The 24,643-nt window shown below is 41.8% G+C and overlaps 1 protein-coding gene across 1 annotated transcript in view; it reads left to right on the top strand.

Moving 5' to 3' along the window:
- The window catches only part of pdzd2 (PDZ domain containing 2), a gene marked incomplete at both ends in the record, with an annotated part of 86,217 nt that overhangs the window by 14,492 nt on the left and 47,082 nt on the right, over positions 1 to 24,643 (top strand). Inside the window, one exon of the mRNA XM_080531550.1 lies at positions 18,448 to 18,964. Coding sequence (XP_080387676.1) covers positions 18,448 to 18,964 — 517 coding nt within the window. The remainder of the gene's footprint in view (positions 1 to 18,447; positions 18,965 to 24,643) is intronic.

Below are 24,643 nucleotides of genomic sequence, written 5' to 3'. Positions count from 1 at the left end.
ACTGGTGATAAGCAGAGGCTAAGTCTATAGTAGAAAAGACTGTGGCTCCACGGAGCTCAGCGAACAGTTCATCCATGTGCGGTAAGGGATGACAGTCACTGATGATTGCCTTATTAGGTTCTCTGAGGTCAACACACAGGCGAGGCTTTCCTCCCTCCTTTCTCTGGGTCACAACTATAGGGGAAACCCATGGAGATGCGTCTATACGTTCTATAACAGCTTTTTCCTGTAGATCTGCGAGCTCATCGGTCACAGCCTGCCTCACTGAGAACGGAAGCCTCCTCAGTTTCTACTGTACTGGCACAGCATCTTGTTTAACCTGTATTTTGTGCATAAAACCTTTTGCACACCCTAACTCCTGTACTAGAACCTCTGGTTCGGTCTGTGGAGTGGTACTCTGTACAGTAGGTGCTCGGAGCACAGTAGGAGAGCTAGCAGAGCTAACAGTAATAATTTTGTTACCCTCAATGCACATCTGCAATGCTACAAATAAATCTAGTCCCAGCAATGCATTTCCTGATTCAACCACTATCAATGAACCTGTAACTGAATGTCCATTATGAACAACTGTAGCATGCATGCAACCTTTAACAGGAATTTTCTCTCTGGAGTAAGTAAGCAGATTCACTGTAGGCTCAGCAAGGACACATGTATGGAAAAGTGTCTGGTAAGTACTCTCTGGAATAATAGAAACAGATGAGCCTGTATCCACTATCAGCTCAACATCATGGGAATGATAATTTGCATCAACTCGTACAGTAACAGTAAGCACAGTAACGTCATTCACCACTACCTCACGCACCTCTTTTTGAGCCGATCTACACACCTTGGAAAAATGTCCAACTTTTCCGCATGTATTGCAAGTCACCTTAACCGCCGGGCATGTAGGCTTGTTAGCTAAGTGTCCTGTGGATCCGCATCGGAAGCAGGCGCGCTGATTCCCAGTTGTAGCTGGCTGGCTGTAGACCGTGGCAGGTGCAGTCGTCGTCTGAGCTTTCTTCTTGCCCTTGTCGAACCTCCTCCTCGTCGGCTGTTTCTCGATGGCTCTCACCGAAGCTGTAGCTCCAGAGAGAACGTTGGAGTTCCGTAGTCCAGCCTCGATTTGTAAGGCCATTGAAGTAGCTTTGTCCAGAGACAAGTCCGATTCAAGCAAAAGTCTGTCTCGTATGCGTGTATTAGCAACACGCTCAATCAGTTGATCACGAATCATTTGTTCCTCCATGGCACCAAATTCACAAGCTGCAGCTAGCTCGCGTAATGAAGCAAGGAACTGATTAACCGTCTCGTCAGGACCCTGAGCTCTCTGTCGAAATTTGTGACGTTCAGCAATCACATTCACCTTAGGAACAAAGTACTTTTTCAGTCCATCCACGGCAGAAGTGTAGGTAACACCCGTATCCTTTAGAGTGTAGAACAGTCTTTGTCCTTCGGTCCCAAGTGCATGGAGAAGAACCGCGCGCTTTCTTTCCTCCGGCCATTTTTCTCCGGTAGCATCAATTACGAGCATGTAATTTTCAAACATTCTCAACCAAGTAGGAAAAGAAATAGCAGGTTCGCCTGGCACAGGCATGAACGGTGTAGGTAAGGGTACGGAAATAGCCATCCTCGTCGCCAAAAATGTGGTATTCTGTAGTAAGAAAGTAGTTAGGAAAGAATGAGACCGGGAGACACGCAGCTGCTGTTCACTTCGCACGTTTATTCAACTCCTCTTCTTAACATCCGTCAGTGCATACCTCACTTCCGTCACTGCATACATCACTATCATACTAGCGCCCACTGGCGGTATAAACAGGACACAACAGACATGTAGTTAATTAATGCAGTGGACAGCGGCTGTTTCTCCAGCGTTCCTGTCACTTCGGATTTCGGAACGTCATAAAATTAAATCTGTAAGTCATGCATTTTTCCATGTTTCCCATTGATGGTATATGACGCCGTAAATTTAACTAAAGTTCAGCCGCGAAGTTGTTGCACTGTTGTCCTAAATCAGTGCAGACTGGCAGGGTAGGAGCACAGGTTTCATACAGGTTAGAGCGCTGTTATTCTGTCATGGTCTGATAATGAAGCATTGTTCTTTTTTATTTGATGACTTGTTTGATCGATTGATAGCGTAAAAGTGAAGTTGTGAATGAGTCGCGAGCGTCAGTGCTTTTCTACGATACTACTGATGACGTGTCAGTCTTGAAGGGTTGTCCCATTTCATAGGGGTAGATTTCAACCCCGACGGCTTGTGGCTCTGTTCGAAGGCCTTGGCTCGAAATCGAGTCACACTCGAAAACGAGCCATAAGGGTAGAAAAGGGAATCGGGATTGCAGGCCTTACTGTCATATCTGGTTAGATGCCGAACTGCCTTTCGTTGTCTTTATACTTGTACTCTGTCAATGACAATAAAGTTGAATCTAATAATAAAAGAAAAACATTAACAAAATATGTGAGCATACTGGATGAGTTTGTGAGGGAAATTAACACTTACAGTCTCAATCAATCTGGTTAAAATGAAAAAATAAAATAAAATACAGTACATTTCTCAATCTCCAATAAATGTTCACAATGTAAAGGTAGAGTGTCATGGTCAGTTTACTTATGTTGAATTGGTTCTCTGTACTTCAATATGTGTCCACTAGATGGCCCTATAAGGCGGTACAGTAATTCAAATATCCTGTATCTTATCTCTCAAACCTTTGGTTGTGGCTTAAAAACAGAAGATTGTCTGTTGGGTCTGCTTCTGCACACTATTTACGAATAAAAAAATAGTAACTTATTCATATTCAAACAACACTGGACAACACACAGCGATGGAACACAGTGCGCTGTATTTATGGGGCAACATTGAACTCTTAACGAAATGTATTATTGAACTCAATAAAGGCACTCATGCTGCAATGCAACAATGCTGTTGAATAGTTCACTGTTTTCGCTCTCTGGTCACTTCGGCCATGGTGAAATGTGTTTCTCCCGGGCTACTGTACAGAATGTGAGTTATGAATGATGCTACTGTCCCTGGGACGTTTCCTCCCCAAACCTCACACTGGAATGCCTGGAATGTGTTCCAGCCCAGCCGCGGTTTAAGGGCCGGATGGCTAAGGTAACCAACGACCCTGGTGAAACCGTACAGACTAAGATATGATACACACTAAGATATGATACAGTAGTATGATACGGTCATTTGAAAAACACTTTTTTATCTAAAGTGACTTCCAAATAACACAATATATCAATATATCACCACGGTGTTGCAGGAAATGTATCCCAAACAATTAAGCCCATGGAATGAAAGTGTTGCATGTTAGTGTTGGTGAAAGAATGGCCATGTTGATTTGAGAAGTAACGGGTCTCAGTGGACAGGTGGCACTGTTCTGTCTGGTTTAGCACAAGCAATTATCAATACAATTATCAATACAATTATCAATCAACTCATTAACTGTTCTGTGAATACACCCTCTTTGGAATGTCTTCCACCCTCAGTTCAGAATGTTAGTGTAAATATCTGATACACAGGCACTATACTGTTTTTTTTTATTTTAAATAGCCTTTCATGTCCAACCTCTAAGCTAAAGTGTTGACACATCATTTCTTCACCACATTGCCCTCAACCTCACATACCCCTCAGATAGCCTACATGTTCAGGACAAAGTGCTGTCAAGATGACAAGGTGAAATGCTCAGTGTGCCATTACTCACAAAGGAATTATTCCTTCCTCTTGATGACAAAACAGTTGTTAAGAGACCAGTGGAAGTGTGTAGTACATTCATTTCATTGATGGGGGGCAGTATAGGTGCAAATAAGGATGAAGATGGAACCTTTCTACAGATTGTCTGCATGTACAATTACATTATGCAATAAGGGCACAAGTTTGAGGCTAGTCCATGCTTGTATGATGCTTTAGTCCATATAGTTTAAATTCAGATTGCAATTATTTGACTCAGTCTGAAAAACATTACAGGTTGTAAACTATACAAATAAAAAGGCATACTCTTGTATGTTTTGCTATTACACATTATACTATTCAAAGTAACAGTATATTTGCGTGCCTAAACCGAATTACAATCCCATGTGCATACACCACATATTGTCATGACGCACATATGGTGATTGTGATTACAACAGTTGTAATTTACAATCACCATGTGTGCATCGTGACAATAATTGCGTACATATATGTGATTGTAATTCGGTTTAGGCACGTCTCCAGCGCATTTAGACCAAGTTAGGCAGCAGTCATGGCATTATTTTCCAGACGCGCTCAAGAGCGGCAACCGACTGAAGTCGTGGGGAGGGGAGGGGCGGGGACGTCGAGCGGGCAGCGCACCTCCAACGCTCCAGTTAGGCAAAAACACCCTGGAAAACGAGAGACTGTATTCGTAATGACAAGTCGCTATGCCTACATGCGTTAACATTCGTCGGAGTGACTTTACACCTACAACTTTACAACATGAATGAACTTGCTCACCCACCACCTGAGGGGCAGTTGGCTCAGAAACGGGAGCTGGATGAAGACATCGTCTCCCCTGGGACTTGGAAAGCGATAAACAAACCCGCATGATGATTTGTTGATATTTTTTGGAAGTATATAAACGAAGTTGTCGTGAAGGCGATATATATATATATATATATATACATTTTTATTTTTATTTTTATTTTTATGTTCATGCATTGTATCAGGGTGTTGTTACATTGTTCCAATGTTTGACAGCCTGCAAGTGATTAAACCAATTGTCGAACTCATGGGACTCTGAACGCGACTCAGGTCAGATTAAGCCCGTGTGTCAGCTGGCCGAACACCGTGTGTCAGCTGGCTACCGGGGAAGCGCGAGGCTACGATATGGTTCACGTGAGAACTTCAGGTACGGCCCGACCACCCTCTATGATGAATGCACTTTTCACAGGCTGAGTTTTGTTTTATCATTAATATGTATAAATAGTGGGGTGTTCCCTATCATAAGATACCTTGAGTCTGAACATCTATTTTTGTTGTTGAGCTGCCTACAGCATGTGAAGTGGATTTACATCCGGTAACAGAATGACGTACCTGCATGAATAAATGGGTCCCCCACAGACAAACATGATTTCTGGATTTGATTGCCATTGTGTACATGATGATGTAGCTACAACAGTGAACAAAAGAGTTAAAGTATACCATTAACACTCTCATTAAGCTAATCATGTATTATTTGATCAACTTATATATTTAAAATGATATATAACGTAAAAATGCAAGAAACATAACAACTCTTACTTTAATAAGATTTAAATGAATGACGTGTCGGTTTAGTGTCTTTCTTCATTATACCAAATTAAAATAGTCTCTGTGTGAGTCTGCACATACTTTATTTTTTATTTGTTTTCCAAATGAGTTTTATGCCGCTAAAGGTGTAAGCTATTTTCTTTTGGTATAATGAAGAAAAATACACTGAACTACACGTCATTGGTTTAAATCATGTTAAATTACGAGTTATTAATGTTCCTTGTGTTTTGTGAGTTTTTATACATTTTATAAATTAATATTTTTTACTAAAATAATTCATTGTTACTTTAATGAGAGTGTATTGTATATGTCTACATTTGGTTCCCTATTGTAGCTACATCGCCATGTACAAAAACATCACTTAGTCATTCTGTTACCGGATGTAAATCCACTTCAAGATATATTTTCAATATAATAGCGAACACCCCACTATTTCTTTAGACATATTTAAATCCTAGTTTGGAGCAGATAGTTTAGTTTTTTGGAAACATGGTTACATAAAGAATCAGGGAGATTTTAGGGTCATTCTGTTAACGAACTTTGAAGCTGCGCAGTTCTTAAAATATAATTTTTATTTGTTTAATTTTCAGTTGGAATTGCTAGAAGAAGTCCTTGTGCATAGAGTTATATTGTTTGTTAAACTTTGCTGAAATATGGAGTCCCTGGGTCATTCGGTTACCATGGAATTGCCCATATCTTACACTTACACTCGTAACAGAATGACCCAAAAATATTGACACGTTTGCTCCTCATGGGCCCATTAATGGGTCCCATAATCGGACATAAGATAGCCTTGTGGCTCCATCTTTGTTAATGTCGATATTAATAAACCATTTAAACATTATGATTGTAATAGTCTACTAGTATGTTTTAGGCATGTCTTGCAATATCAGAACTCTCGTTATTACTATACCCTGGGTGCCAAAGTAGTCTATAAAAACAATCGAATGAGGAAAATGTTGCTTTAGAAAGGCCAAATGAAGCTTCTTGATGTTAATATCAGGGATTCATAATTGGCTGTTAGTAAGAGGAGATTAGATGCCCCATGACGTAAATCTATGCTGTTTGTTGTCCTGTCATGTGAAGATTGCATCCTGTTGTTGCACTCCCTGTGTCTAATGGATGGCAGGTGCTAATGAGAGACCAATGCATGAAAGGTGTCCTCCTACATGCGTTTGCTCTATTTGTGTCGTTGGCCCCTTCAGTGGATGACAAAACGAAGGGTGCCAATGGTGAGGTAATTGAGGTCAATCCGTCTTAACCTACTCTCGCAGGTACTGCCTCAGTCTAGGCTATATTTATCAGTCTTTATTTAACCTCACTCTCTGACTTGAGTTGTTGCACCTTGTAAAAAAAACTGGACGGTGATTGATTAGACTAACCTAAAAAACCTTGACTTTTGATGGCGGATATAGTTGTAAATATCAGGATCCAAAGATGAACAAGAACCCTAACAACCCTAACCCTCACAAGATCATTAACAGAATGCTTAGGAACTGATGAAGAATGATCAGAAAGGTTATGACTGCCATAGTGTTAATAAGTTTGTCTTTATAGGTGGACATCCTTTATATAATTTCTGATCTGACCTGCACTCTGCATGTCTCAAAGAGAGTTGGGCTACTTCCTACAGTCTGGGCATCGTGTAAAATGACATTATGAATCTACTTGCATACTAACACAAGTGACACAGGATTCTGGGAAGCCGATGTGAGTGGTTATGCTTTTGTAAACACAAACACATTGATCAGATGCACTGGTGGTAGTTTTACCTGGAAATAGAAGATGGTTGAAGCCTCTAGATACACTTTGCCGTGTGTAGTAGGCAACCTACCTGCTTCTCTATTCACTTCAGTCAGTGGATAGATATCATATACTGTACACCCATAAGTATAATCAGATAATCATGCTAATGCTAATTTGCCTAAACCAACCGTCACATGAGTATAGTATATAGTATATGGGTATAGTATATAGTTTCAACATATTGTGATTTGCTAGTAAACACCGGAGTCTTTGTAAGAACATACGTAGGCTACATAGACTCTTGGTGTGTTGTAAACCACAAACCATAAACCACAAAGCTGTGGTTCACTTGCTGGTCACACTGTAAACACACTGTCACTGTCACTGTCCACTCTCAGTGCGGTTTGTTTACTACAGTGTCTGGTTGAGAGGTAGAGAGCCACCTGCTCTATTTGTCATGGTAACTTCAGGCAGACGTATCTGGCACAGATGCCTGTTAGCTCTTATCTCGATCACTTACTTTTGGTATGGCTTTATGGCGTCCCTGCCAACAACGCTCACAATGGCATGGTGTAATCCATTCTATTGTGCTCACTAATGATTAAGTGAAGGTATTTCCTCAGGGACATCCTGATCATGTCTAGCCCTTCTATCTGAGTCTTGTGTAATTTATGGCTGACATAATGTGCCTCACTGACAATTGTTGGAGCTGGCATACTCTCATAATAACAAAGAATAGACATCTTCAACCTGAGAGACACAAAAAGCTGTCTGTATTTTAGTTGGGTTCATATTATGGTGATGCCTGGGGGTGAAGGAGCCACCTATCATAACACAGGCCACCCCCATAAACACTGAAATGTTGATGTGGGCAGAAACCATACACATCGAGAATAATAGTTAGTCCAGACCATTATTTTAGGGCACCCACAAATCGATACATACAGGCCCCTACATTTTCAAGGCAAATGGCCTTTTTGGATGTGTTTTCTCCCCCTTCATCCACTTCTCTACAAAGTGAGCATGTATAGTTGAAGTCGGAAGTTTGCATACACTTAGGTTGAAGTCATTAAAACTCATTTTAAGGTGTATGTAAACCTACGACTTCAACTGTAACAGGGCCTCTAGGAAGGAAGGATACAGGCACTGAGCAAACATGAGGATCAGTGTGGTCTGGGGGCACGATTGAATGAATGAATGAATGAATGAATGAATGGACTTTATTGTCATTGCTACAGTACAGGTACCAAACAACGAAATTTAGGAGGGGTGGCTCCCCTGGTGTTAGGAAAAGAAAAAAAGAAAAAAAAGTTTAAAAAGAAATCACAAGAAGGGAAGGAGCTGGTTTACATAAATAAAGGCTATGTACACAATCCACTGTACTATACTGTACAGATAGACGGCTAGGGTTGTCATATTGCACAATAGTATTGTTTCACGTTATTTAAAGTGTCACAGTTTGCAGGCTTGAAATGTACATGTTTGTGCCTCAGCACTACACCTGATTTTTTTCAGTCCAGCAGCTGCCATACAATCCGTCTGACGATTGTCTGCTCTCTGATCAGAGCCTTTTCCAAATGCATTCCCAGAGGGAATTGTGGTAGGCACCATTTCCCCTCTTTGCTTGTTTAAATGTGGAGTACTGTGCAAGGTAGTTCCTTTAGATGGTTCCCCCGCCACACTCTGGAATGCCTTTACTAGGGTTCCAATGAGGGGGTGGTGCCCACGCTTCGCTAATGTAGTCTTGGGAATAAATCCCAAGTGTGATCCCGGTGTGGTTGTGGGGATTCTGGGCCAAGAAAGTGAAAGTTCCTCCTCATCTCCAACAGATGCAACACATCAAAGCATGAATAATATCACTGTTTTCTTACTACTACCTAAACCAACGTCCAAGTACAGTATAAATCAACAGATGCTGTGGCTAAACGTGACGAAGCAGTTTCACGGTTTTGTTGTATTTTCATCTAGTTGAGAAAGGATTTGTGACTTCATGATCTCTGGGAAGTGCACAGATGCTTTACACATGTGCTCTGGTTATTACAACCCAGCCAGACCAGGAGCCGTGGGAAAGCTATCTGTCTGGAAGCTCAAATGATTGACAGGTATGAGTATCCCACTACCATGCCCAAGCTTGTGCTCCTCCATCCACTCATATTGAAACTCTGCTTCAAGGATCAAGCTCGCCTTGCCTCCAAGCATGGGTCCCGGTAAACAGAGTAGGGGTAATCAACAGAGACTGAACTAAATCTGATCTCTGATCTGTTGGACTGCAAATCATTCTTGCAAAGATCTCCACTTTTCCATGTCTACAGGAACACATTTTTCCTAGGTTTACCTACCAATGTGTGGGCTGTGAGGACTAAACTATTCATTGGCTTGTGAGCTGTGTGCTAACAACCATGAAGCCAATTTGGTGTATTTGGATCCCCCCCCCCCCTCTTATCCCCTTCTGTCTGTTAGTAGGGAATAATGGAACCAGGCCCCAGAATCTGTTGTTTGCTTTTTACTGTGGTCCATTAGCTTTTACAACAGCTGAATTCCTTGTATGCTTGCCAGCGCTGAGATCACGTTTGTTTTTCTTCTTGTTTGGTCTTTATCAGATGCTGATTTGTGTTGCAAATGCTCAGAGAGCAGAAGTTCGAGACATTATCCTACTTAGCATGTAGCCCCCCTGGCCTCCCTCTCCAGTCTTGTTTGTGGTAATAGAGAACACGTGGAGCTTTTGGGAGATGGTGTCAGCAGTTGGATTAAGGACCTCCCTCATAGCAGCCAAGCACCCATATACACCTGCTCTTTGTGGACCATGGAGCCGTATCCTTTTGTTGAATACATGTCTGCACAGCAACTAAGTGTTATGCTACCATCACAGTTGCCAAATATGATATTAGCTATACTTCCCAATACCTGGTGTAGTATTATGCACTCAGTAGGGATGCTCCGATTTATCGGCCACCGATTTAAATCGGCCGATTTCACTCCAAATGACTCGATCGGTGATCGGCAAAAATGGCCGATCGCAAAAACTGATCTTTTTTTTAATTTTTAATTTATTTTTTTCCCCCTGGGGAAGACAGATAACTGAACAGAAAACATAGGAGGACGTAACAGTATGTAAACCATGAAGGCCACGTTTATGATGTCTTTTATACAGCCATATCGACTGACTTGGGCTTCAGGCCCTAACTGGGTGATAGGCCAGACTTTTACTATGCCATAAAAATGGGTCTGCGTTTGCTTGGTGCCTAATGGATCAAAACTTTTGTCTAAAAAGCAAAAAATATGTAGGCTATCCAGTCAGTAGGCCTACAGTTATGTATTTTAAAAAAAATCGGTATCGGTTGATCTTGAGGAAAAAAATCGGTGATCGGTATCGGCCCCAAAAATCCAGATCGGAGCATCCCTAGCACTCAGTTTGCCCTGGCCATTCTAAGGTTACGATATGTCCTAACGCTGCATACGTTCCTAAGGTTACGATTATGTCCTAACGCCGCATACGTTCCTACGGTTATGATATGTCCTAATGACGCATACGTTCCTAAGGTTACGATATGTCCTAACGCTGCATACGTTCCTACGGTCATCTCTATGACTAACAGTAACTGAGCGACTGAACTCTGACCCTCTTCCACCTCTGTTTTGCCATTCTCTTCCCCGGAGCAACAGCAGTGTGCACTCTGAACACCAACATTGGTTGTTTGCTTCACCAAACCCGCTCAGGCAGAGCCTGATGTGGATTCAGATGTGGAACCGACTCGCCTGAAAGAGAACTGAAGATTCTCTGAAGGAGATGATGGAGATAGATAGCCCCTTGTGCACTGTGTGAAAGCACCACATTTGATCAGGGATAAGGTGGGGCATTGACATGCAAAGTCCTCTCCAGTCTCTCCAGGCATGATAAGGCTTCAGTGAATGACCCACACGAGGGTCTCATAGTGAGATGTCTCCCTCCTTTCCTCTAACCAGGCTTACAAACCATAACCTAAAGGTTGTTTTCTGATTGGGCATTATCCCAAAATGTATGGGTTTTTTTCAATGTTATTTGTGTATCACAGAGGGTCGTACCTATATTCCCATTAGGCTTGGGCGCTTTCCAATTTCTGATACCGATAAACCGCCCCCAAATAATACCGCGATTTACGGTTGAAGCGCGGTTTTGAGCATCATGGCGGTATTATTATTATTTTCACACAACGACAAAAATTTGCCTATAGCCTCCAGTAGGCTTATCAAATAATAACAAAATAACCAAAACGGCAGTAACAAAAATTTACATAAAAGCGTATATTACAACATTAGGCTATTCTTCAAGCCTATTCTAGGTTTTTCCACTGAAGAATAAGCATATTTTGTGCAGGCTTCAGCAGGGCACATAATGGTCTGGGCACGCATTGTAAAGTCTTGTTGTTTGCCTCGGTCATTATCGTTAGAAAGCGTCACCAGTATTGATATATAAAGCTATTTTGCTATATTGCTATATAAAGCTACGCTCCTGTTGTCAAAAAATGGTGCTATTGCCCAAGCCTAATTGCCATAGACTTCTCATATCTCCTTATGTTTCAAGTCTGCCTCTCCTAGGGTGCAGTAGGAATAGCAGGCTCAGAGAGAGAGCCTAAGTCCTCTATGAGTTCTGAAATATCTTTTTTTTTCTTTATTTTTTTTATGTTGACGAAAGTTTATTTTGGTCTCTGTGACGAACCAAAAACCTTAGTTCCCAGTAGGCAGAGCAGAAAACGCAGTAATGTAAAGAAAGAGGTATGTGTTTGAGAGGATTCTTGCCTAATCTCTAAATACCACAGGGATATAACTACCTTAAACAACACAACAGCTTACAGGAGTGGGATGGAGCGGGACAACCGAACAAGATAAATTCTTTACGTAACAGTTCCAGACGAAACATCTGTTATCTGGCATCAGTACCGATTCCTGACTTTTTGGACACATTAAACCCGTTTGATGAAGACCCTTGATTGTATCAAATAGGGACCCGACCCTTTACAAAAACAAATCAAGGTGGTAACATTTATTTTTTACTGCAACTAAAAGTCTTATTTTTTAGTTTCTTGCAGATGGTTTGGAATGTAGGATGACTTAGTCCCTGTTTGTACTGTTTCATTTAAGATGGAACATTTAGATTGGGTCAAACATGCCATCTTTTTCATGCCATCTTCAAAGATAACCAGAAGGATACAGCCTGGAGCCATGCCTAAGTCATGAAGAGGAACGGCAAAAAAGTGGCAGAAATGGGTCAGAGAGTTGGCATGTTCAACAGGACGAGATAAAGCAAGGAACAGCTGCAGTACTTTAAAGTCCAGAAACCTCTGGTGGCATGCACAGTATTAAAGGAGATAAGCCAGGAAGTTAACAGCAGGGAAGGTGACACTCAACTTCTCTGATGAAATCACTGTGGAGAGTTGGTCCAAAGTAAACAATTGCATGAAGTGAGGAAAGAAGACTTGACCTCGAATGATAACCCAATTGTGATACAAGCAGAATGCAGTGAACTGGTAGACCAAACAACCAACATCACATCAGAATCAGAATCACTTTAATTACATCTTACTGACAATTATTTGGCTTTGGTTCCTCGCAGCATTCAGGTACAAATATAATAATACATTATTCTTAAATAAACAATAATAACACAATAAGAAGAAGAAATGTACCGGTAAGTAAGTAAAAAAGTAACCCTACATTGGTAAAGTAATAAATTGATGGATTTTACAGTGGCTTCAACGGTGCAGAAAATGCTGTGCAGCGTATGATGATATGAAATGCAATATAATACAATACGTACGGTAGTAAATTAGTCCAGTGGTATACAAGTAATCCAGTAGAGTGCAGTATTTATAATACTGTAATATGTACATTTTTGTAGTGTGCGTGGGGTTAGTTGGGGGGTGGCAGTCCTTTGTCAGCCTCTGGGCTTTAGCCCCGAGGCTTCACTACCGTTTTCCCAATGACAATAGCTGGAACAGTTTCTGATTGGACTATTCCCCCTCCGTATTCCACCACCTCCAAGCCACGGGGCTACAACCCAGAGGCTGACAAACATCTATTTCCCCCAGCTATTTACATGACTTTGATATGTAGTAATGGGACTGTGAAGCATTTTCTTCCTTCTTTTGGCTCAGTTATGATGAGGTGAAAGTAAAGATTCTCAGCTTTTATTGAAGGAGTTTTCTGTGCATATTACTCACTATAAATGGATTACAATACTTTTTAGACAGTCCCCTTATTTTAGGCCACTAAAAGTGATGGAACAGATGTATCAAATGTCCAAATGATGTAATGTTTAGTATTTTGGTCTACAATCCTTTGCAACAACTGCCTAAAGTCAACGACCCTTTGACCCTACCAGACACTGGGTATATTTTCTGGTGATGCTCAGCCAGGCCTGTACTGGCCATCTTCAGTTGTTGTTTGTTTGAGGACATTTTGCCAGGACAGACCAGGACATCTGGTCTCCTCTTCAGAAAATTAAATGCATGTTCAATAGGATTTACATCTGGAGATTGACTTGGCCAGTCAACAACTTGTTGCTGCTGATAAACATCCTAGTTGCTATGGCAATATGTTTTGGGTCATTGTCCTGCTGTGTGATGAAGCGCCGTCCAATGAGTTTGGAGGCATTTGCTTGGGCTTCAGTGTCATCATCATGAAGACAAGTGAAGCCATAAGTGCCCAGGCCAACACCCTCTTCACCAAATTTCACAGATAATCGTGGTATGCTGTGGATATTGGACAGTTCCTTTTTTTCTACACACTTTACTCTTGTCATCACTCTGGTACATGTTAATCTTTGTCTAATCTGTCCAAAATACCTTTTTCCAGAACTCTGCAGGCACTTTAAGGTATTTTTTAGCAATCCATAACCTGGCCATCCTGTTTTTGTGGCTAGTGGTTTGCACCTTGCAGTGAAGCCTCTGTAGTTCAGCTGGTGAAGTCTTCTGCGTGTAGTAGAGTCTGACACATTCACACCTACCTCCTGGAGAGTGTTCCTGGTCTGTGGGACAGTTGTTCTACTTCCTGGAGAGTGTTCCTGGTCTGTGGGACAGTTGTTCTACTTCCTGGAGAGTGTTCCTGATCTGTGGGACAGTTGTTTTGGGTTTTCTTACTCGTGGTGAGCTTCTTGTTATTCTTGTCATTCACTGTAGAAGTCTTTCTTAGCCTACCTGGCCTGTTCCAACCTGTTGATTTCTATAAATTTGGCCATGAGAAAAAATGTTCAACCCCATAATGGCTTCCGTGACGTTCATTGACGTCTCTTTGGTCCTCATGTTGACAGACACTAATAAGATAAGATACTATTAAGATGGCTTATTTTCCCTTATACGGCTCAAAATCAGCCAAATAGATCTGATCCTGGATAGCAAAAAAAGAATCAGGATCATTCTGATTAAAGGTTTTGAACAACTGGGCCCTGAGCTGTTGCTACTGGCCGCGTTTTCACGTCCTTTTCAGCACCAGAACACAGTTGAATGTTTATATTATCTGTGCCCAAGGCTACTGCTTCTTGTATGGATACCCCCTCTGGTGCTTGTACGAGTTTGTGAGTTGCCCTTTTGCACAGTATTTTAATTACCTTCATGTCAACTCTTGTGCCTTCAAGCACATTTATCAAAAGTCTCTTGGAAGCCTACACCTTTGGCCTTTCATGAACTGAAAAATGCCGTTGCCTCCTACTGCTTGGCATCTTCCTGGTTTCAATTGTTTCAGTTCTGTCACTCCCTCTGTTGACAGTTAGGACATTACAGTTGCAAAGAACCTCTTTGAAACAACATTTTCATGCTATTCCGTTGGCTGTTTATGTACAGTGGTTGATTGCATTATCAGTTTTTATTTTAAAACATACAACCAACAGAGGTAAATTAAACAGGTTTGAAATGTTTTTTTTTTAAGGATGATGAACTGCATCCTATTTTGTCATTCAGTGCCAAGTGATAATGTTACTTGCGTGTGCCGTGTGTGCTGTGTGTGTCATTTTAACAAAATAACGATTTCTGAACACAGAGGAACATCCCCTTTGAAGGCAGATGTTTCTCAGAGACCATCCCTATGATTATGAACTCAAGTGTCTTGTAAGTTGAGCTGTCTGCCCATTAATTTCCAGTGATGTCATCACAAAGGTGACCCACTCCATATAGTTAACTATAGTGTGCCCTCTGCATCATCACCAAAGCCTCTTTTTTGGTAAAAGATGGTTGGAATGCTGATGATAGGACGCACTACATGTGTCTCATTACATCATTTGGTCTGGTTGATGCAGAATATGTAGATAATATTTTCTCAATCTCAGCTGTCCTATAATAAGTAATGTACTAACTCTATGTTGATTAGGTACATCACATTGCACGTTGCCCTGCCTCCCTTTTGGGCTTCATCATTATTGCTACAACTAGGAGATCTGACTTGAAGGATACTTGCTAATAATAGTTTATTTTTTGTATTGTACCTTAAAGTGATGATACAGAATGAATGTATATTTCAGCCACTAGTTCTAAAATGAGCTCTTACAATCACACAGATAGGGGACAGAGAGGGGCAAAAGGTTAGTTGCCCTTAAACTGTGTTCTCTAACTCAATTATATCATGAACCATATAATCAACATTTCAGCAAAACATTTTTTGAGAAAGAATTAGCAACACAAATCCTGTCTTATCTCTTTAAGACTGTCCATGAATTTGATTATAAATGCTTTGCCTACTGCATGAGCTTGCACCCTAATAACTAAAACAATAGAGCTTTAGCTACTGCGTGGGCTTGCGTCCTAATAATAATAATAACAATAATAATCGGAACAAAAACACCAGAGTCACTGCTTGGACCCCTAACAGTAGGGTTTGGCCCTCTGCGTGGACTTGCGCCCTCAAGGCAGGTACAACAAGCGTGTGAACGACAGGAAGCCACACACAAATAAGTATACTGATGAATACAGTTGTTTCACTTGAAACCACATGTGTTTTTTCTGTCAATTCTTACTGTCTTACTGTGGTGGTGGTTTTTTAAAAGTTTTTTTAGGCTGTCTTTTACATTTAAAGATGTCTTCCAGCCAACGTCCCTGAGGTCTGGTGAAAACTCTAATATTTGTAGCGTTTTTTTGATTACCTTGGCTCCCCTTACTATTGTCTGGCATCCCATTTGGGGATGTAAGCAAAATGCTTTGTCGGCGGGTTGCATCAGCGCTGTCAAAGTCCGACAGTCAGGACATTGTTGTACGGTGGAGAATAGCTGCAGTGGGTCTTTGTTCTAGTGATAAGCCTCACAATCTATGGCAAACAACAGAGTATGCACTACCACTATGGAATATCTGTCAGGGATAGGTTTGTGTGGAAAGGGTACAGGTCTCTTGGGCAAATGCCGCTTTGAGAAGGATGAAACCTATGTTTGGGAACATCTGACTTTGACAGCACTCAGGAGTTCTCTCTTGTCCAGAGCTCAAGGTGTGTACTGTTGTTTTCTGGCCGTCTCTTTGGGATTATAGTGTAGAGAACCTGTGGTATGAATCAAGGTTTTTATTGCCTTTTATTGTTAGTTTATGATTACATATTGAAGCCAGAGCAATATGATGCGTCCAGCATAACGTTATTGTGAGTTTCAACTACTGTTTTGACCTGAGTGGAGTTCAATCAGGTCAGGTTGTATGGGATACGTTTTAATGATGAACATTATGCATTCAATGTTGTTTTGTAATACTAGTATTTGCTTAATAGTTTAGTACCTCATTGGAGGTATTGTAGGTGTGCCTGTGATCCATACAGAAACCATAATTTCCCTCAAGTAAATTGTCATGTCGTAATGAAATTGGCTACGGTTGCATGCCAGGGTCAGCAAGAATGCAGACTAAATCCAACTTGATTGTTTGTAAGGTTTGTTTTGTTTGTAAGGTTGGTTTTGTTGCAAGCGTATATCTCATATTTTCATCAGGAAAATGTGCTTGAATTTTGCAAAATGAGGTACAATGATGATTAACAGTCATCATGTCTGGTCATAATAAAAAAGCCCCTTGTAAGGCCAATGAATGAAATGAAAGCTTGAATTAAAGTGTATTCCTTTCAATGTCAGCCTGAGGGATTTGCAGTCATGGTGGTTGTTATGAAACCATGCCCGGACTCAGCACTCTCTGGTTAACCAGGTAATGTGAACAGTAATTAGTGGCTCTATGATGGAATGGGGGTAAAAGGCAAAAAACATAGCCTAATAATTGGATGGAAAACACGTTTTAAGGGCAAGACTTGTGGTGTCTTATATAGTTGCTTTTCTATACAACAACAACATCTGTGTACTACTTCAGTTGCCAACACAGCTTGGTCATAGGTCTATGTACCGGTATTGCATATGTTATATGAGAGAAGTGAGAAGCACGTCTTCAAATGCATAGATCTGAAATATATGTTGACAATATATACTGTATATATATGTTATGGTACATGTGGGAATACGGTACATGTGGGAAAACTAGGGTTAGGGTTAGGTGCTAGGGTTAGGGTTAGGGTTAGGGGTAGGGTTAGGGTTAGGGGTAGGGTTAGACATGCCAGCATGTACCAAGTCGACGTAGCACCTAACCCTAGTTTTCCCACATGTACTGTATTCCCACATGTACCGTAACATATATATATATATATATATATATAATATATATAATATCTCACTTCATATATATATATCATAACAGAAACCCATAACCCTCTTCAGCTTGTGTTGCTGGGTCGTTTCCCTCTCTTGTCTAGACATGGTGTTTGGCATAGGGCTGCTTCCTTGTTGCCTCTGCTCCTCCGGTTTGTAAAGACTTTGCTTATTCTCCATCAGTGGTCTCGGATTACATCCAGGTTTATGTTGAGGATTGTGTGTATATCCCACTACAGGAGAGGATATTGTGACCATTTCACAGACAGAATGTTTTCTCCCCAAACTGGCCCTGGGTGTGAGTAAAAGAGGGAACTAGCTGTGACCCTGTAGTTATTGGTGAGCTGTAGAGATATATCAGAGACAAATCAACACATGAGGAAGGACACAGGAATGATTTATACTGTTCATATACCCGTGGGAAGTTATTACAGCTCGAGAGCAGTTTTTTTTAAACCATTGCTCTCTGGTACATACATATGGTTTCCTGTGGTCTTTTCCATGCCTTTCCAAATGGTTCATCAGGAGAGGCCATCGAATGTTAAGAAAACAGTTCACTGGACCACTCTCCATTTCAGACTAACTACACTTACAATGAGCTTCCAGCAAGTCATAAAGACTATGGTGTGAGCGTAATTTAATTTAGCCGACGGTATACACTTTAATCTGCTTTGATAATCACTCTGGAGATTGTATTGCAAATAATGTTGAAACCTGTTACTGCTCAGCCGTAGGGAGGAGGAGGAGGAGAGAGAAGTTTTTTATTTTTTTTATTTTTTTTTTTTCTCCCCCCACTTATGGTTCTTTTCTCTGCTGTCTGCTCTCTCTACAGTTACCTGGCTGACCAGTGCTGGAATGGCGGTTGCATCTACCTGATCATGCTGCGGAGGATCAAGCGCAAAGCCCCTCTCCCTCCGTGCAATGGCAACGCCACGGTTAGCGGTAGCGGGGGGACTGCCGGCTGCGCTGCAGACCCCCGGGTCTCCTCGGAGCCCTCTGGTAGCCCGGCGCAGAACGGCAAGCGGACGCGCAAGTTCGGCGTCATCTCCCGCTCCTCCTTCACCCGAGACAGCAAAGACGGTCAGGACTTGGAGCTGCAAAATGGTTACCATGGCTCCTTGTCCTCTGTGTTCATGGACACGGAGGTCACGCCCCCGGAGGCCAGTAGCAGCACCCCTTCTGTGGACATACCCACAGAGGAGGGGCCACTTCCTGCGACTACTTTGCCTACAATGGTGATACCCTATCACCTGCAGAACGGAGGAACTGCCACCCTACCTACAAGGTCCCATAGTCGCCTGTCAGAATCCTGCAAGACTGAATCACTCGGCAGTGAGCCTTCTAGTCAGGTAAGACACAGTATGCTGCTCTGGATCAGGGATGGTGAAACACTGGCACTTATTTTTGTTTATCCCTGCAAATGAGTGATGGAGTTCCCCATCCCTGCTATTGAGAAATAAAACCACATAAGTGGAAAGAGAATGACCCACTTTCACACTGTCATCATGTGAGATGGCCAGGGTAATTTGTGGCTTCAGTGTAATTTGTGGCTAAGTGTTTAATAATAATAACAACAACAACAACATTTAAGTATTATTATTGTTAGTATTCTTATTCTTATTATTGTTAGTATTATAATAATTATGAATATTATTACTAATAATAACCACAACAATAATAATAATAATAATAATAATAATAATACATAATCATAATAAAAAGTTAAAATATAATAATAATAATAATAATAATAATGCATTTATTTTGTACAGCACTTTTCTCAATGCTCAAAGACACTACATTCCACGGGGAGTACAAAAATGGATAAGTAATTAAAAAGTAAAAACAACAATAAAAAATAGATATGTACCGGTACATTGATAAAAAAGCACGTTTAAAAAGATGGGTTTTATGGGATAGTAAAAGTTAATGATTCACCTTGAACAAGTGATTGGACTGTTTTGACAGTTTAACCTACTTTGCTTAAGGACTATCTTTTTGCATTTGTAACTTGATGTATGTTCACATACACACAATACTCTTCATCAATGCCTTACATCAGAGTCAGCATGACTCAGTGTAACAGTGTTGTTATATTCCATTTTATGGGACTGGAGTGAGACTTCACCACCTCCACGTCTCCTCCTCCCAGAGACTGGCCAAAGATTTACTGACTTACTTACAGAAGCCAAACCATTTCCTAAAAACCAAAGTGTTGATAGTAGTTGACCGGGGTCTATACTTGAACATAACGCGGTTTGGTGTTTTTCTAAATAGTTTTTTTTTCTAGTAGACTTCTTAGAAGCTTTTCCATATGTTCAACCAGAAGTCAAAGTTTTTGCTCATCCCTATTCTTATGATGGAAGATGGTTAAGAAATGTATTTCTAACTGGTCCTCATAGATCCTTTTATGCAGAACTGCCCATATGGTTATGATATAACATATGGGCACGCTGAGAGAACCTCCCCTCTCTGCTCTTGCTGTAATCATCCCAACCATACTATAGACCAGAGTTCAGAATAGTCTATACTTCCAGGGTTGGGTGTTGTCATGTTTTAGTGGTAAAGCCCATCAGAGGCTAGATGTTTTGGCCATGGCCTAGCAGATTGAACCTCAGATTGCCCACTTTTAAGGCAAATGATACGATTTGTAACTTTATATACGGTATGCTCAAACACACAAGACAATTGTGAAGGCGAATGAGGGGTTCAGGCAAGGCTGTCCTCAACTCTGAAAATAAAGAACTCGCTTTGAGTCGTCAGTTGATTTGTTAAATCCAATAAAAATACAATATATTCTTTGACTGAGAAAATGTAAAGTGGCGTCCGCCTTCCTTCATTTGCGATAGTCATTGTTATTAGCTAACGTATCGGTGCAAAAGCCATCGCCAGCAATAAGGGGTAGTGGTGGCTTTAGTGGACAGTGAAGTGGACTGGTGATCAGAAGGTCATGAGTTCAAGTCCCACCTGGGAACACCACCACTAGTGTGCCCTTGAGTAAGGCACTTAAACCCTAAGTTACTCCAGGGAGACTGTCCCTGTAATCTGTAATTGTAAGCCGCTTTTTTGTTAAATGCGTCTGCTAAATGGAAAATGGAAATGCATCATCCTGCCTGCAGAATAGTCATGACTGACAAATGGCACGAGTCACTCTACTCGTGGACCAATTCCAGAATACGATATCTGTATGTTTTATTAGCTTTTAATGGACCGTGACCAGGGACGAGAGTAAATCTTCCGAAAAACCTGAATCCTTCCCTCACTTTCTCCCGAACTATGAGTCATCCGCAGTGACTAACACCGCAACAAAACAGATGGATCAATCCGAAACGAAACGCACAGTGCATTAAGGCAATTCAGTTCAGCCCCAGAAGATTATAGTCTAGCTTCTAAACACATTGCTCCAATTTGAGACAGCATTAGCCTCAAAAAAGCAGACAACCAACCCAAACCAGTTGAAGGGAGTGTGGCGTGGGAACCGTAGACAGACAAACGCAGAGATCACCCCCATTCGGGATGAATAGGGTTGCCTCTAGGCACAGATCTGGGATCAGTTTACCCTCCTAAAAAAATCCTAACCTTAAGATCAGTCTCCAGGGGCACCTTCGTCCCACTAAGAACAGAGCGGTACGCGTCAGAGGCCCGTGTTGAATGTCACTGATGTGCTTCTACCCAAAGACACTTGTTTTTTTTGTTTTGTTTTTCCCTTCTCCGTCTTCCACCGCTGACTGAGCAGCTGTCAGGAGAGGACTCGCTCAGACAAGCAGCGGCTGTCCTCGGGCGACTGCCTACCTGTCATCACCACTAACACTTTCTGCCAGGAGCTTACTCACACAATCAGGCTCCTCTTACTACCGTACTTGCATTGTACAATATAGAGTAAAAACGCTTTGAACTGTGAGTGGCTGTCTACGCATGTATGGTGTTGACAACGTCTTTTGTTGAAACGATTGGCCGTTTTTTGTCTGAATAACTGAAAACCAGGCGTTCTGTCCACCCCTCTGTTTGACATCCGCATTGTTTAATTTGATTGACATTAAGAGTGAAAGTCATTGTTGATGTTGATGTTCACTAACGGTTATATTCCGGTGTTTTTAATCAATGGCCTGGCTTGCTTTATTGTGACTCTACAGTATTATTCTCATCCCTTATTTACTCCTTTTAATGTAAACCTACCGTATGCAGATAGCTGACAACCCCGCTCCAGAAGGGAGGTGAAGGTGGAGGAGAAGAGAGAGAGGGACACAGTTAGAAGCACGTTGAAGCCCCCCCCTCCCCAGCCTCTAGTGTGATTGGACACTTTTGATCTGGGCTCATTACCATCAGAGAGGACTCTGTCGCCCTCCATCTTCTTTTCATGAGCCCACAGCACCATTGTTGTTGAGCGGAGTGGGTGGTAGTCAACAGAATTATAAATATAGTGCTTGTCATAACTTGGCAGGGAGAGTAAACAGTAGCTTAGATTAGATTAGATCCGACTTTACATTCATTGACAGAGGACAAAGTATACAAAGACAATGAAACGCAATCCGGCATTTAAACAGTAGGAGTAGACAGTAGGCCTACGACCTAATCAAGAGTAGAGACCACTTGTTTTATTCCATACATGAATTCATATATGTCGCCTTACTCTGCTTTCTCTTTCTCTCTGTGCTTTTATTGTAGACATGATGGGGGGGGGGGGGGGGGTCAAGGCTAGCTCTACAAGAGGAGTAACATGGCAGCATCGTGGCCCCAAAGGGCTTTGTGCTTTCCGATGAGGGAACGTCAGTTTGTTGACGCTGCCACTTCACTCCTTGTCACTTTGAGGGTGACATCACAGCTGATCTGAGTACAGCTGCCTTTGGACATATGAACCGGGTGACTCGTCACACCGACTTCTCTGAGGATGTGTTGCCCCTAACTAGCCTCCCGGGGCCCAGGCCTGTTGCCTCCCACTAATGATGTGCGAGCGTGTCGTTGACTTTCAACAATGTCGACATTTATTTACATTTTTCAGGATAAAAGTCTGAACATTTGGTCGATCGCCGACTTGTTCCTGCTTTCACCAGCTGCTGTCACAATTACTAGAAATAACAGCGGTTGGCAACAATAAAGTGCCCTAACAGTTTGTTTTCAGACTGAATTGTAATGTCTGTTTTCCATTTCACCACTGAGAAATTCAACGTCGGCAGATATATTGTGATTGGTGAAATATGCCCCCCATGAATCTTCTTTGGTCGGGCTCTAGACACAACCTCTGACTTCTTAAAAAGGGAGTGCGTTGTTTCGGAGGCACACAAACAGACCGTCACAAAACATCAGGTCTGTGTTTTAGACTGAACATACGGTAGTGTTTTAAATCACAAACCCCTTATCAGAGTGTTGGCTATTGTTTTTTCTTCTGTGGCCACTACTGTGGTGTAGGCTACTTTAGTTTTTTTACTCACAGCTGGAAATGATGTTGACACGACCATCCCTGCTACTAGTTTTATTTTGGCTCAAAGTACGCTGGGTGGCCTGCCTGCCGTATGTCATACTTGTCAAAAAATGTTAGGGGCAGCACTGGCTGTATTCACCTTGATTTTCGTCCTCCTCCTTTTCCAAAAATGCAACTGAGAAAAAAAAAATGCAACTGTGTGGTTTGATGTACCAGACAAAGCCCAACCTTCAAAATATGTCACAGAGAATCAGGATGTCAACAACTCACCACCAATAACACTCTGTTCTCTAAAAATTCAAACATTTAAAAAACAAGAGAAACCTGGCTTTAAATTTCAAGTTTTTACACTTTTCAGTCAATTCTGGGGGTAGAAGTGATGTACACTGTGTATGGCAGGCCATGTTTTTTCCCTTCAGTTCCTCTTTAAAGACCCATTATAGTCACTAAGTATGGAAGCATATACCTGACATAATTAAATCGTAAATTGAAAGTGGTAAATGATTAATCAATATCAGGTTTGCAATTCCTTTTCCCAAATGTCTATGCATTGTTTGTGAGACAAATTAAAACCACTATATTGTATTTCATTTTCATGATTGAGTACACATTGTGCCTGCCAAATTGAAAAAGAAGAAGATAAGTCTGTTTGACTGTTCATAATACTATCCGGTACAATAATATCATAATTTACTTTTCATAATACTATCCGGTCCTGTGCCTAGAGCCAAAAATACCTAATTCCAACAATTGACTGACAAGTTCATTGCATGGCAATAAAACATGTATTATTATTATACACTGCCACATTGAAACATGTAATGCAAATGCTTAAATGACATAAATTCTCATGTTTGTAATTAGATTTTCATAAATCTGCATGATTTGTGACAAAAAGAAAATGAATACTCAATATGCAGTTGACAACAGTTTTCCAGCACCAATATGGAGTTATGGAATGTGCATATCACTCACACACACAACCTCTTCTTTTTGTCCTGTCTGTCTGTCTGTCTGTCTGTCTGTCTGTCCTGTCTGTCTGTCTGTCTGTCTGTCTGTCTGTCTGTCCCGTCCCGTCCCGTCCCGTCCCGTCCCGTCCCGTCCCGTCCCGTCCCGTCCCGTCCGTCCTGTCTGTCTGTCCTGTCCGTCTGTCTGTCTGTCTGTCTGTCCCGTCCCGTCCCGTCCCGTCCCGTCCCGTCCCGTCCCGTCCGTCCTGTCTGTCTGTCCTGTCTGTCTTGTCTGTCTGTCTGTCTGTCCTGTCTGTCTGTCCTGTCTCTCTGTCTGTCTGTCGGTCCTGTCTGTCTGTCCTGTCTGTCCTGTCTGTCTGTCTGTCTGTCTGTCCTGTCTGTCTGTCCTGTCTGTCCTGTCTGTCTGTCCTGTCTGTCTGTCTGTCTGTCCTGTCTGTCTGTCTGTCCTGTCTGTCTGTCCTGTCTGTCCTGTCTGTCTGTCCTGTCTGTCTGTCCTGTCTGTCCGTCCTGTCTGTCCTGTCTGTCTGTCCTGTCTGTCTGTCCTGTCTGTCCTGTCTGTCTGTCCTGTCTGTCTGTCCTGTCTGTCCTGTCTGTCTGTCCTGTCTGTCCTGTCTGTCTGTCTGTCTGTCTGTCTGTCCTGT

The sequence above is a fragment of the Nansenia antarctica genome, assembly GCF_963989245.1.
Source record: "Nansenia antarctica genome assembly, chromosome: 5".
In the NCBI taxonomy this organism is placed as follows: domain Eukaryota; kingdom Metazoa; phylum Chordata; class Actinopteri; order Argentiniformes; family Microstomatidae; genus Nansenia; species Nansenia antarctica.
The sequence above is the reverse complement of the archived record's forward strand: the minus strand, read 5'-3'. Positions and strand labels throughout refer to the sequence as shown.